Source organism: Diabrotica undecimpunctata, chromosome 5 (assembly GCF_040954645.1).
Source record: "Diabrotica undecimpunctata isolate CICGRU chromosome 5, icDiaUnde3, whole genome shotgun sequence".
Classification (NCBI taxonomy): Eukaryota; Metazoa; Arthropoda; class Insecta; order Coleoptera; family Chrysomelidae; genus Diabrotica; species Diabrotica undecimpunctata.
This window is the reverse complement of record NC_092807.1, coordinates 126,423,870-126,439,298: the sequence shown is the minus strand read 5'-3', so window position 1 is coordinate 126,439,298 and position 15,429 is coordinate 126,423,870. Positions and strand designations below refer to the sequence as shown.

The window sequence follows — 15,429 nt, the reverse complement described above, 5'->3', positions numbered from 1 at the left end:
TAATGTTTGTACTAGCTTTGTGAGCCGGTAATCTATTCTACTATTGTTCAGAGCAGTTATATTGCTGTCAAATTTAACAGTGTCGAAGGCTTTGTGAAAGTCTACGAAGATAAGTACCAGTGGTCTGTTATATTCTAGCGACTTTTCTATTAAGGTTTTTACTGTTTGTAGGTGATCGTTTGTTCCAAATTTTGAGCGGAAGCCAGCTTGTTCTCGGGGCTGGCAGAAATCTAACTTTTTCTCTAGTCTTGTTATAATTATTCGGGTAAACATTTTATATATGTGTTTCAATAAGCTGATTGGTCTATAGTTTTCTAGGTACGCCTTGTCTCCTTTCTTGTGTAGTAAAATTGTTACTGCATTGTTTTATGTTTTTGGTATGCAACAATCTGTTAGACAAAGGTTAAACAACATTTTTATTTGGTTGAGAACGGCACATCTTTATAGCTTCTATTACGACTCCATCTTCTCCTGGTGCTTTTTTGTTTTTCATCTTTTTCATTGCGTCCTGGATTTCGTTAGAAAATAAAGATGAAGAAGTTTTATTGTGGATTCTAAAGGTTTACTGTGTTACAGTTTACCCTACCGTAATTTATTTGCCTTATTCTGAAGAGATGCTGTAAGATACAGCTCAACCAATTGCACCATTGCAATTATCGCACTGCGCGAAGGAGTTAATATTTTTCTTTAAAAATCTTTGAGACTGATTCAACAGAACTAGTAGCCACCTGCTTAGAATAGCGACAGTATATACTTAAAGAAAAATATGTGTAATGTTTCTTTATAATACATACATAATTCAATTATTTAGCAGAAATATATGTTTGTTTAGATGCCTTTATATTTTTTCATTAGGAGTTTTAACGCATGAGCCATTTCGAGATAAAAAGCAAAATACAACAAATAAAAACTTACGAAACAATTTTATCAGTTTTGTCAGAAAAAATCTTACAAAACTGCTAATAGATGAAACTATCTAATTACATAAAATTTTCTGTAGTGAATATATTTGGCATATTTTATTGGACTTAATGGCAATGACGTTCGTATAATTTATAGTAGAGCCATTGTTCGTTTTGGCCGATGCTAACGCGGCGGTGCTAACGCGACGACATTACCGCTCTTATAACAGGGTACTTGTACATAATGTAATCAATCCTTAAGACTAATAGTCTCACGTTACACGGTCAGAATATCTGAAAAATTTAGCGGGAAAAAGTGAAAAATATAGATCAGTAAAATAAATTAACTATGCTATAAAAAATGACAAAAATATTATTGTATACTGTTATTATATATATCGTCACCCTAATTAGCAAAACTCGTACCTCCATTTTTACTAAATTTGTGAATATATGCGCCATCTGTTTGTAAATTAATTTACCTCTCTTTTGACTAAGTCTTGTAACTTCATCTAAATGTAGAAATTAAATATAAGCGAAAAAGAAAACCTTGTAACTCCGTATTACCTTTTGACTTCAGCAAACCACGTAACTCCAATATAAGTGTGGTTAGGTACATCTGACAGTAACACGTGAGATCCGTTGTATGTTTGTCTTTTTACGTATGAATGTGCATTATAAAATATTATATATATATATATATATATATATATATATATATATATATATATATATATATATAATATATAATAATATAATATAATAATATATATATATATATATATATATATATATATATATATATATATATATATATATATATATATATATATATATTTAGGGATTCTACAGTATTCACTGCCTTCCCTCGCTCAACCGTTTCCATTTCTCTCTGTTGTTCCATTCTCCATCGTTCAGTCCTCTCTTACTCATGGCGTCGTCTACTTCGTTCCTCCAGGATTTTCGGGGTCGTCCTCTTTTCCTCCTTCCTATGGGGCTCCATTCGGTTATTTTCTTTATCCATCTGCTGTCGCTAGTTCTTCTTACATGTCCATACCACTTTAGTCTTTTTTGTTCTATATATGTTAGTATGTCTGTTTCTATTGATGTTCTTTGCTTTATTTCGTCATTACTTCTCCTATCCATTCTTGTTACTCTGCAGCATCTTCGCAGGCATTCCATCTCTGTTGCTACTATCTTACTGCTGGTTTTCTTGTTTATGATCCAATTTTCAGCCCCATATGTCATAATACTTCGCACTAATGTTTTATAAATCTGCGTTTTTGTCTTCATATTTAGGTGTCTATCCCACCATACTGAGTTAAGTTGTCGGATTGCTGTTCTTGTTTTTGTTGAAATTACACAAAGATTAGGACAAACAATAAAATATTATAATTAATTATAATTATAACCTGCATTTTAATCTAAAAACTATTTCTATTCTGCATAGGGTAAGTAGGAACACACTCAACCAGTTTATACTTCTCGTATATTTATTTTTTACTTCAGTAATATTAATTTTTGTAAGAAAACCTCCACCAAATTTTAGGTGAGATTTTTTGTCCTTTTAAATGTCCCGAGCAGAAAAATTGTTGGAATTGGCATTGTCAAAGCCTCCTATCTTAGTCGATTCGTTTGTACCACATGAAAGGAAACTGGAGATATTTAAAACACGGATGTTTTAATTATTGAAGATGTGATCGAAAACCTCCATGTAGAAAATATATCTGAGGAAGAACCAGAAACAAATTTTAAAAAGAATGGTGTAAAATTAACAAAAATGGAGATTTAGAGTGCATCTCGTCTAAAAAGCATGAGAACGAAATTTTTAAAAAAGAAAAAACTTCAAGAACGAACAGAAAAAAGAGAAGATAATGTTAAAGTAGAAGCTTGAAAAAGAGAGCACAATAGAAAAAACAGAGAGCTAGGTATTGCTTAGAAAGGTAAAAAGTGTACTACTGGAAAATGGAAATATAATATTCCAAAAAGATAAAGAATATTAAAACAAAGGTGTTCTTGTAATATATCAGCCATAAATCCAGACAACATAAAAAAATCTGGGATGCACTGCCATCTACTATCGGATGAAGACTTTTTGTAGATCTAAACGTAAAATCTGAAACACCCCAAAGAAAACGAGACCAAAAAGACGAAAACTAGAAGAAGTAATAGTCTTACTTATTATTTAAGAAAACAAAACGATTAAATTAAAGTGTGCAAAAAAACTGTTCCTTAACACACTAAGCATAGGAGAATGGACCATACGCTCTTAGAAAATTGTAAAACCACAAGAACGTCAGAACCCCACAAGTGTGCATGTGCTGATGAAGATGGTCCTGCAGCCATAAAAGCTCAATCAAAGGCTAGCAAAAGACAACGGTTAGCTTCGAGAAGAATAAAATCGTTAAAGTTATTTTTTGAAAGTTTGCCAAAAATGACATCCCATTATTGCCGATCTGCATCTCAAAGATTGTACATTGAACCACAATAAACTTCAATACAAAAACTTTACTCTAAGTCTACTACTCTACTTTAACTTTACGCTTTATAAACTTTACTCTAAGAACAGGTATAATGACGTGAAGCCATTTTCAATTGTATATTTTAGCAATTATTTGGAGGATATGAATTTGGGTTTATTTAAGAGAACGAAAGATAAGTGTGATTTTTGTGTAGCTAAATGAGTAGAAAATGCCACAGAATGGAGTATGAATTGCTCACATTGAAAAAAGAAGAAGCCAGAGAAGAGAAGTCAAATGACACAATTAGTGCCAACATAAAGGGTTTACTATGGATCTACAAGCTGTCCATAATTTTACTCTTTAAGATATTAAGACCGGTAAAGGATACTGCTTTGTGTGGAGCGAAGTTGAAGGAAGTGTTGGGGCAAATGAATTTGCAACTATAACTTGTCATCAACTACTGAATTGTCGTCCATTAAGCCTGGAGAAAAGTTGATTTTGACAAAATCGTCATGCAATATTGTCGAGTGCTTTGTTGAACTTCGCTATATAAATATAACAAAGTGCCTGTGGTTTAAAAATATCTCGAACGTAGGCAGACACAAATGGAAGCTAATGTTATGCACTCATGTATAGAAAGACAGTTAAAAAACAAAATTATAAATGTGCCTGCGCAATACATAGAAGTCATCCAAAATGCTCGAAAAAGCCAGAGCCTTATGAAACAAAATACTTAACTCATACATTTTTTCGAAATTTTAGCAGTCAATACTTATCAACCATTAGGCCTCGAAAAAAGGCAGGCGATCCTACTGTAACAGATTTGCGTGCACTACATAACAATTCAAATGAAACCATTTAGTTTAAACTCAGACATTCCGAGCAATGGCATGTTCTTCCAATCAGGGGAAACAAAAAAGTAGTTTTAGGAATACCACTTGAAGAAATACCATTGCTTTATCTGGAACTGTTGAAAATTAAAAAGAAAAATTTTAGCATTTACAAATTATTTTAAAAACTACTATGCCGAGTGATTATCACTTATTTTATGATAATCTCAAACACATTTGAAAAATGTTATTACGTACCTTCTAATTATATTAGAGTTGTATTGAAAATAAGTAATATTTTTGTAATTTTCGATTAAGCAGTTACCTAAAAAATCATGTTGCAATAAATTTGTTTTATATTGCTAGTGTGCTTTTAATCTAGTAACTTCAAATTAATATTGGTTTAATTGGGGTAAACCTCGTAACTCCACAAAATTTTAGTATAAACTCTAAACTTTTAAAAATTAATGTCCACAACATCAGGTATATTATTTTATTTTACATTTTCAAATTAAAATTTTTGGGTCTTCTGAACAATTTGTCGTTTTGGAGTTACGAGTTTTGCTAATTAGGGTGACGAGATATCAAAGTTAATGATAATATTATTTGAACTTCATTTAATTCTGAACGACCGTGTATAATACTAAATATTTTATAAAAGTAATTTCTGCAATACAATTGCTTGTTTGTATTTCTTGACACGTTTATAAAAATGTATGATAAGTGAGATCCAAGTGATAATCTTAGACTGTCTTCGACATTCAATTTATACTTATTTTAAATTATCTTTACGCTATCATCATCTTAAAAAAAATTCACATTATTTTATCGCAGAAAACAATAAAATAGATTACCCATTTAAAAGATATTGACAAATATTTATGCAAAGTGTTAATGCAACCGCATATCGAATTTCACGAAATCTTGGATTTATATTAACTTATTGAGCCGGTGGCATTTAAAAAAGGTTATGGCACCACTTAGCTTCTTCAAGGCGTCAGAACACTGATTGAAAAAATCAAAGCATATTATTATAATGTACTCTTGCATGTCACTTATACACAAGGCTTTCGATAATATTGAAACTTTGTCCTTTTCTTAGCCTTAAGTTATATTCGAATGGACTCACAATACGATAGACTCATTAAAAGCAATAACAAAAGTTCCATATCAAAATAATGAAACCACAAAACTGAAATAATGCGTTAATGCGTCTATTTGAAGTTGTTCATTTTATCATTAAAAAGTATATTCAACCTGTATTGGAAGAAAAAAAGTTCAATATATATATATATATATATATATATATATATATATATAATACATTAACTTATAAACGTAAAACAAATATTTAGTGAAAATCTTATTGATGCTCAGCTTTTTTTAAGAAGCACAACACTTTGCCAGTTCCTTTGCATAGCGTTTTGCTCCTATACCCGATTTCTCTAACCGATAGACATAAAAGCACATAATATCTTTACCACATTAGTGGTGTACATCCTTGGAGATATTTGAAGTTTGCAGAACTAGTATAGATATAAAATAACTACACCAAATGATAAAGAAAATTAAATAAGTCGTAAAATCAAATAAGTTAAAAAAATATTAAAAAATCAAAATAATGAGTAATCTACAAACTAACCTCACCGTTTATAATGTAAGCGGGTTATCAACATATACCATCGAAAAGGCTCATATTGCTCAAAAAAAAATTGAAGACCCAACAGAAGATGAGAAACCAATTGCAAAATTCATCTTATTATATGTAAAGGGTACAACCAAGAAAATAGGAGGAGGGCTAAGAAAACAGAACATAGAAATGATATTTAATACTGATAGAAAAATCTCAACTATTTTACCATCCGCCAAAACAAACATACCGTTAGATAATAATCAAAGAGTGTACGAGATACCATGTGGGGACTCTGACAAATTGTATATCTTGCAGACTAACTGAAGAATCAATGTTAGACGATAAAAACGTCAAAATGTTATCGAAAGAAGGAAAAAAACATCATATCTTGCACAACATGTCTCAAATACAGGACATACAATAATCCTGACCCAAAAGACAATGGGTCAGGTTTATTGTATAAAATACTAACATTAAAATTAAAAGAAAACGATAAATCAGAGAATCAATAGAAATAAAAAAAACGCATCAGTCTAAACCCAAGGGATGGCGCTCAAAGGCTTTTAACAAAATGGAAAACGTGATCTAAGAAAAAGACAAAAATAAATCAGATTACAAGATTGACTAGTAAGATAACACGCACTAAAAACAATGAAGGGTGGGAAAAGCTCTGGACCGGTCATGCTTCTTATCGAAATCCTATAAATTCTAGATGATAAGCACATTGATGTTTTAGTGACACTCTTGAACGAAATTTATAGTTCAGGCGTAATACCCAAAAAGTGATTACCGTCGATTTTTATTTGTTTCCTCCAAATGAAAAATGCAAGAGAATGCAGCGACTACCGCACCATTAGCTTGATGACTCATGTGCTAAAGTTACTACTAAAAGTCATCCTAACCAAATATATCACAAACTGGACATAGACGTTAATGATACACAACTTGGTCTAGGAACGCGTGAAGTTCTTTTTTAACTCAATACACTGATACAAAGATGTCTGGACGTCAATCAAGATATATACGCATGTTTTATTGACTATAATAAAGCATTCGATAAACTACGACATGAACAATTAATGAATGTCCTGAAATCAAAGAAAATTGACTACAACGACCTCAGGATTATATCAAATTTATATTATAAACAGCGAGCAATAGTACGTATTAACAAGCGGCTATCAGAAAAAATTGAAATTAGACGTGGAGTGAGACAGGGATGCGTATTGTCGCCAATTCTTTTTAATACCTAATACAAAGAGATCTTGAAAAACGCTCTTGAGGGTAAAACAGCTGGAATAAAGGTAAATGAGTTCCCATTAACAACATTAGATCTGCGGACGACACTGTGATCTTAGCCGAAAATATTGAAAATCTTAAGAGACTAGTGACCAGAATAGCGGAGTACAGAAAGGAGTACGGTCTAACAATGAACATTAAGAAGACGAAATTTATGCGACTATCGAAAACTCATAGAAATAACAAGAGTCTTCTAATAAACGGAACCAACGTCGAACAAGTGGACAAATATGCATATCTGAGAACAAGGATTAACTCCACAAATGATTACATTCAGGAGATCAAAATCAGAATAGAAAAAGCTAGAGCAAATTTCAACAAAATGAGAAGAATTCTATGTACAGGGGATTTAAAATTGTAACTAAGAGTCAGGTTGGCAAGGTGCCAACCTTGCGTTGTATTCGCAAGTTCGAATGTATTTTTTTAAACATGCCAGAAATTGTTAACAAATAACTTAACTTTAATAAAGTAACTTTTTGTAACTTATAATAACTGTTTTTATTTAATTTAGTTTAATTTTAGTATCAAACAATTTCCTGAATCGCTTTAAGTAAATTTTTTTTGACGTATTTTATCGAAGTAAACACTTTTTTTGTCTATTATAGGTAATTTTTCGAGAAATGCATCCTTTTCGAGTTATTTGTTATTTTTTCCATTGCCTTAATTATCGATTTTTGGGGTTTTTTTTAAAAAAAAAAAACTACTACGTGCATTACAATTCTACAAAAGCTTTATAATCCTTAAACCTTCACGTAAAATTAAGCATATTTTGACAAGGGTAAGTGGTTTCTATCTTGCTGAAAATATAGTTTTAAATTTAAACAAAAATTTCTAAGCGCCTGGGCAATAAGGGTACACTCTTATTAATGTTTGCGGTCGAAATGCATATTTGAAATATTGGGTTCCATGTTTTGAGCAAGATAGAACACATTTATCCTTGTCAAAATATTCTCACTGGTACTTGAAAGTTTAAAGATTACAATGCTTTTTATAGAGTTGCAATTCATTTATTAGTTTTTGAGAAAAATTTCAAAGATCACAAATTAAGGCATTAAGGCAAACAAAAAATTGCAAATAATTAGAAAAGGAAGCATTTTTCGAAAAAAATAACAGGTTGTAAAAAGTATTTATTTTAATGAAATACGACTGAAAAATTAATTACTCAAAACAATTAGGAATTTTTCAGTCAATTAGAAAGGAAGTTATTTGTCAATAATAATTTTCGGCCCACTTGGAAAAATTCAAAAAAAAAAAATTGGACCCAGACAAAATATATAAAATCGAATAAAAATTGTTTGGTGCGGTAGAAATACTGAATCAGTTTGAGAGGCACGATTTGGAATATCAACATTCGTGACAGAACAAAGATTAATAACATCGTGAAACGTATAGCGAGGCTGAAGTGGAATAAAAAGAGCCACTGATGATATCAAAGATATCGTGAGCAATCAATGGATGAGAATTGCTAAGAGGAGACATAAATGGAAACCAATGAAAGAGACCTAGGTCCACCAATGAGCAACATGAGTTAAAGAAAAATAATGAAACAAATAAAAAGTAAACAAGATGGTAATGGTTTAATAGAACCTGTTTCCAAAAGAAAAAGGTGTGATTTAAAACCAAGCATGTGATATTGGATTTATAACAGGATCGATAAACTTAAATTACATATGCGTTAGGAGTATGATGGCCGAAAATGTAGCAAAAATTTTCCGCCCTCAAACTAACGTGTAAAAGCTTGCTTGCCATGGAATTATAGAGGCTTTCAGGGTACATCATAGAAAGCAGTTAGGGAGGCATTGCTCGACCTCTCCACTGAACTTTATATCATTATTAAGCAAGAATGGCATATCACAGCCTGCAATAAAACCCAGACAACCTAATGGTTATATCACTTTTCTCTCTTCAGTTCTAACCCCACCGGAGGAAATGTAGTAGTCATCGTAATTGCCTGTATTCCAAAGATCTCTGTCTCTGGTCTCTTCTTCAAACTCATGCATAGGTTTTTTTGCATATTCTAATCTAATCAAATGGTTTAATGATAGAGGCATAACATATCTTCATAACTACCCCATTTAAAGTAATTACTATTTAAATGGGAATAAGCCACAATTAAAGGTTAAAGTACGTTTATTGACGTTTCAATTTCCACTTCGGAAATCGTTTTTAATATACAAACATTAGTAAATTAGTAATTACTTTAAAATGCCACAAGAAACTAGCTTTAGAACAAAACTACCCCATTTATTTCATTGCCCAATAAGAGGGATGCGACAGACGAAAAACACACAGTCCGCAGGATTTTATTTGAAACACCGACAAATCTAAAACTGTAGATGAATCAGGTGTAGAAATATTTAGTAGTAGAGTTTTTGATAGTAGTACTCCCTATAAAATATATTTAGTAGTCGTAAACTTCTGATTTAGAAACATTGAAATTACTTATTGGACATTTATGAGCAACTTGTAGTATAAACTAACAGAGTAAACATATTTAATAAAAATGTTAATAATTTGCAAAATATAATGTACTTACCACCTAATACACTAACCAGTACTAAAATAAAATTCATTGTATTTTTCATTTTACTTTTTCAAAATACTGATCAAATTAGCTGCTTGTTATACAAGACAAAAATTTTATATCTTTTTTACCGGATAAGGTTAATAATCAAACAATTCTTTATCAGTAATAATTGCTTAGGATAAACAGATTTAAACAGAGCAAAACAATAAAAGATAAATTATTATACATTAGTTCTTCAAACTGATGTACACTTCACCTTGAAGTCTTGATTGATTCTTTGATTGAAATAATTGATAACAGTCTTGGTGACACTGTTTTGGTGAACATTTTTTATCTGCTAAACTAAGTGATAATAATAATACAGTCACATGAAACAAATTTTATTATATGCTAATGAAGAAAGTTATACTTTTTTTTATAAAATACCATCTACAGATAAGTATCGGCTGTGTTTTACTTAATACATACCAAAGCTTCTAACTTGGCTTCTATTCTAATATGTATTTCCTTAGTCTTGGTTTATGTTTATTTATGGTAAAATTACAAAAAGAATTCGTGCGATATTCGTTATTTTATTAAGTTAGGTTAAGTTAGGTTATATACAAGATGTACAGATATAAGAAGAGATTTACTCAATAAAAATCTATTACATCTCAGCTTGCATTTGCTGTGGGGTGAACTGAGTAGCTTTTTATCCGATGCAGCCCGAAAAAAAAAAGATACCCGAGGAAGACCTTTATAACAACCACAGTTCAGTTTGCCTGACACGTAGTCTCATGTAAGGGCCCCGGTTCTAGGGAGTTTGCGTTTTATATGGACTAAGGGCTCTGCGGAGTCTGATGTCTCCTAAAAATACAAAAAACCATATATATTGGTACGTTATAATTTGTATCGGTATAATTTGTTTAAGAGCAATGCACCAATTAGCTTAAAGAAAATCTTTTAATCAATATGCCATATGTGTCTATACCTTAGCTGACGTTGAGACGCTGTATCAGATAATGGCATCTGCACGTAAACTTCAAGTGACGCAACTAGAATAAATATCGGGCCAACTTTGTCCGAAATCGGGAATATGGAAACTGGTGTGCCACAGGAATTTGATACTAAAGTTTATTCGTTTACCAAATTCCCATCAGCAAACATGAGCACGTGTTGATATTCGCCGTCTCATTCGTCAAGAGGCTATAAAATATAATTTATTACCGTAAGCGAGACAGATTCTCATGTTACAGATCCCAACTTGCCATCATTTTAAATTCTAATTGTATCGTGTTGATTTTTAAGTTAATATATTGTGTTATATTTATGTTATAGTTATTGTTAAGTTATTTACTGGTCGTGTTATTTTTTAGAGTTGAGTTTAATTGTGATATAATGATTAAATTTCCAGAAATTCTTACACTAACAGTTTCAAAAGTAAATATTTTAAAAAATCATATGATACATAGGTCGTACATCAGTACGACCCTGTTTGGCTTACACGTGGTTCTATTGACGATTGGGAATTTGTAGAATGAATAGGGTTTAAGCCTGTACGCAGGCGATACAGCGACAGCTGCTAGCAGTATTAACCCAGATCTAGCTACGAGACACCTACATGGAGTACACGACCTTAAGGCATGGTATGTGCAGTGGAAAATAGCCGTCAGCCCTGACAAAACACAGGCCGTCATGTACCAAAAAAGAAAAGGCAGACCAAATGTGGTACCATCCTATTCGATATCCTGATCGAATGTCAAACCAAGCCAAATATCTAGGCATTACGTTGGATAAAAGCTGACTTTCTCAGACCACGTAAAACAAACGGTTAACAAAGCTAAAGCACTCATGAGTTAACTCATCACTAATAGGTCAAAAGAGTAAACTGAAATTTAAAACAAAGATTAGGATGACAAACTGCATAATTTTGCCAATACTAATATATGCCTCAGCAGCATAAGGACATATGTTTAAAACCAGCAAAAAAAAGGATACAGACCATCCAGAACTTCATGGTTAGAGAAGCTCTGAATATTCCTAAGTACGTCCCATTAAGGTATATATTCACGTGATTCACAACAAAAGAGAATCATAAGAACAATGGACAAAAGAGTACATGAAATATTAAATAATCTCAGGAACCACCCAAGCAGATAATTAAGAGAAATGACAGACCATGACAAAAACCTAAGGACGATACATAGACGGCCCAGGCAGCAGCTAGCAGGATATAGAGATAACTCAGGAGATTAATAAAGAAAATAAATATAAAGAAAAAAACAAAACAAAAAAAAACAAAAACGTACGCCGTAACAGAAAAAAATCCCTATATTATCTTATTTCTTTTATTTAGTTATGTTTTATTTAAGTAACCAGTTATACTGTAAAAGATAAGAACCAAATAAGATATACATGAGGTGTGTTATGGCCGTATACTCCTGAAAGTGCTAACCCTATCCATTGCTACTTCCGTTATATTATAAGTTCATCTTAATCTTCACGAAAAATCCTCTGTTAGAGCAGTTATTATGCAACCACATCAATTGAGTTCTGAGGTATAAACATAAAGGCGCCTCTCAGGCAAAACAGCCCCTCAGGCACATAAGTACCTACATGGCTATGATTCGTGTCCCTCCAATTATAAAATTGGTGTATACTCTCCCCGTAGTACCTGTGTTGCGTTAACGCTCACCCATCCGTTAGTCCCTCCCTCCCACGGCGGACAGATGACGCAGGCAGAGGAATTTCCACCTCGCACGTAGACAGGTCGCCGCGGATCTCTCCTCTACCACTCTTAAATCTCCAGGTGGGTAAGTGCCGAGACACCGGCGACCCTAATGGTGGTGTAAGGCTAAAAGAGGTGCGCACGGGCTCAGCTCGTTCAACCTCACCTGGTTCTCTTGGAATGAGAGTAGAGTGGTCGCCAGATTTGTTTTGCTGATTCGGCGGCTGAGTGAACACACTTTTGGAACAAAAGTCCAAAGTCAAGTCAAGTAATAAATTCAATCAGTCATGTGGAGAAAAGCTCGTCTAGCTACCCCTAAAATTAGGTAGCCTAACCACACAAAGTAAAATAGAGGATGTCCCATTACCCAGGGATCTAAAATAACGCTCATTACAAAAGTCTCCGCATTCGTTATGTTCTGTGATGGGGAGGAGTGGTTGGTTATAGCTTGGAGGTCAGACAGATAGGTTCCGCTCCATTAGGAAGTGTGACTGATTTAATCTTCGAACACGTGGGTCCCACTTCTCTATTGGAACACACATATGTCACTCGGAGCTGGGGTTAGTACAAATTGTGTGTGTGTAAAATTTAAATAAATGTCTTATTTTTGGTCATTTTATTGTTTTATATCAGGACATATCTCCACATCGGAATATCTGTAATTATTACTTAGACTACCTTGTAAGTTAATTATTATATTTTATACTTTGTCCTATTAATTTTAATTTAGCTTTACTACAATTAATAATACTAGGAATAAATCGTTTCATTAATAATTCTCAAAGATAAAGTAATTTAAAATAAAGTAAAATTTTTCAGTATATTTACTGGAACACTTAAAATAAAAGTATCATTTAATATTTTTTTATCTTTTGGTATCCGGTAGTATTTTTAATATTTAACTTTTAGATTGTCTCTTGTTATATCTCATAAATTCTTACATAAGACTTCCGGTCTAATTATTATAGGAGATAAGTAATTAATATAAAATGAAATGCAAGATTCTTCTAAAAATCTTATTTTTCAGTGGTATCTTCTTGATTAATACTGGACCTGAGAGTCAGACTAACCCAAGTCTTTTATTGCAATTTTTCAGGAGAACGTGAAATCACAAATAATCGGTAATACAATACACTTGCAGTTTTTAAAGATATCATCATCATCATCTTCATTTAACCCGGATCTATCCACTGCTGGATATAGGTCTCCCTCAGTCTTTTCCATGTATTTCTGTTTTGTGCTGTTTGCATCCAATTTTTGTCGATCCGTTTTATGTCATCAGACCATCTTGTTGGTGGACGACCTCTACTTCGATTTGCTTCTTGTCTCGGTCTCCACTGTATTATTCGCTGTGTCCATCTATTATCCGACATTCTAGCTATGTGCCCCGCCCAGTTCCACTTAAGGGTCATAATTCTTTCTATGGCATCTGTCACCCCTGTTCACCATCTTATTTCCTTGTTCGTGATCCGATCCCTACGAGAAATGCCTAACATCGATCGTTCCATGGCTCTTTGAGTAACTCAAATTTTATTTCTTACTTTCTTGGCTAGTGTTAATGTCTCTGCACCATATGTAAGTACTGGCAACACGCACTGATTAAAGACTTTTCTTTTAAGACACATAGGCAGTTCTGATTTAAGAACATAGCTTAGCTTGCCGAATGCCACCCAAGTGAGTCCTATGCGGCGACTTAGTTCGCACGTTTGATTATCTCTTCCTATGCGTATCTCATGTCCTAAGTACTTATATGAGGTGGTTTCTTCAATGTGCATGCCATTTACTGAAATCTTTTCGCTTAACACAAGATTTGTCAGGATTTGTGTTTTTGTGTGGTTGACTTTTAATCCTACTTGTAGGGAGGCTAGGTATAGTTTCTCTAGTTGCGATACTGCATCATCGATTCTGCCAGGAAAAAGGACAATATCGTCAGCAAACCTCAGATTTGCGTTCTTAAACATATGCTCTAATAATGTTGTAAACAATTTTGGCGAAATTGTGTCCCCCTGTCGCACTCCCCGTTTTATTTTAAATACGTTGGTCTTTTTATCTACTGTCCCATTTTAATAGATGTATTTTATCATGTTTATATAGCGATGATCTATACGGCACTCTTTTAAGGCTTTTAACATCTTTTGATTACTTATTGTGTCGAAAGCTTTTTCGTAGTCAACAAATATCATGACTAATGGCTTGTTATATTCAACATGTATATACATATATATATATATATATATATATATTATATATATATATAATATATATATAATATTATATATATAATATACAATATATATATATATATATATATATATATATATATATATATATATATACATATATATATATATATATATATATATATATATATATATATATATATATATATATATATATATATATATATATATATATATATATATATTGAAACACATGTGCCTACGACATACAGTTTTTGACAATTTGGTATAAATATATTAAATATGTTAGTAATGGCTGCTGTTGGATCTATATTTCTTCTTTCCTCTCTATCCAGAGGGTTACCAAACGTAAATATTTTAGAAATATTGCAAGTCTTTCTTTTGACAAAACACATCGGAATATATCCCTACTAGTGCCATCTGTAGCAAATATAGAGTTTATATTTTCGTCATTGGATTTGAAAGCTGATGTGTATACAAGCAATTCCAAAAAGGCTTTCCGTTCTATTTCATCAATTTCATTTTGTTCTGGTCTACTCATTTTTCTATAGTTTTTATGAATTGCAAGTAATTTACTATTTGTCCATTTAAGTATTTCTTGTATTATATTCTCCGAAATAAGAAAATTTAAAAAACTTATGAAGTCGTTTATTATATCTTTGGACCGAAGAGCTGGTAGTGTTGTTACAAGATTGTGTAACGGAGTTCATACGTTTTTTGAGGGTTGTGTAGTGGACCACTTAAAACGATTTTTGCCGTACAAATATGACTTATCAGTAGCATTTGAATCATTATGTCTTCAGAACCTTCCGATGGCTGATTTCCGTTGTCGTGTTGACTTTCAGTGCCTACTTCTTTGCTTATATCG

At 32.3% G+C, this 15,429-nt stretch overlaps 1 protein-coding gene across 2 annotated transcripts in view; it reads right to left on the bottom strand.

The window, feature by feature from the left end:
• Positions 1-9,822, bottom strand: part of LOC140441772 (protein obstructor-E-like) — a 48,704-nt gene extending 38,882 nt beyond the window's left edge. For both annotated transcript variants that reach the window (XM_072532685.1, XM_072532686.1), the window contains exon 1: positions 9,663-9,822. In XM_072532685.1, the coding sequence (XP_072388786.1) occupies positions 9,663-9,711 (49 nt within the window). In that variant the 5' untranslated portion in view covers positions 9,712-9,822. The remainder of the gene's footprint in view (positions 1-9,662) is intronic.
• Positions 9,823-15,429: the final 5,607 nt, after the last annotated feature.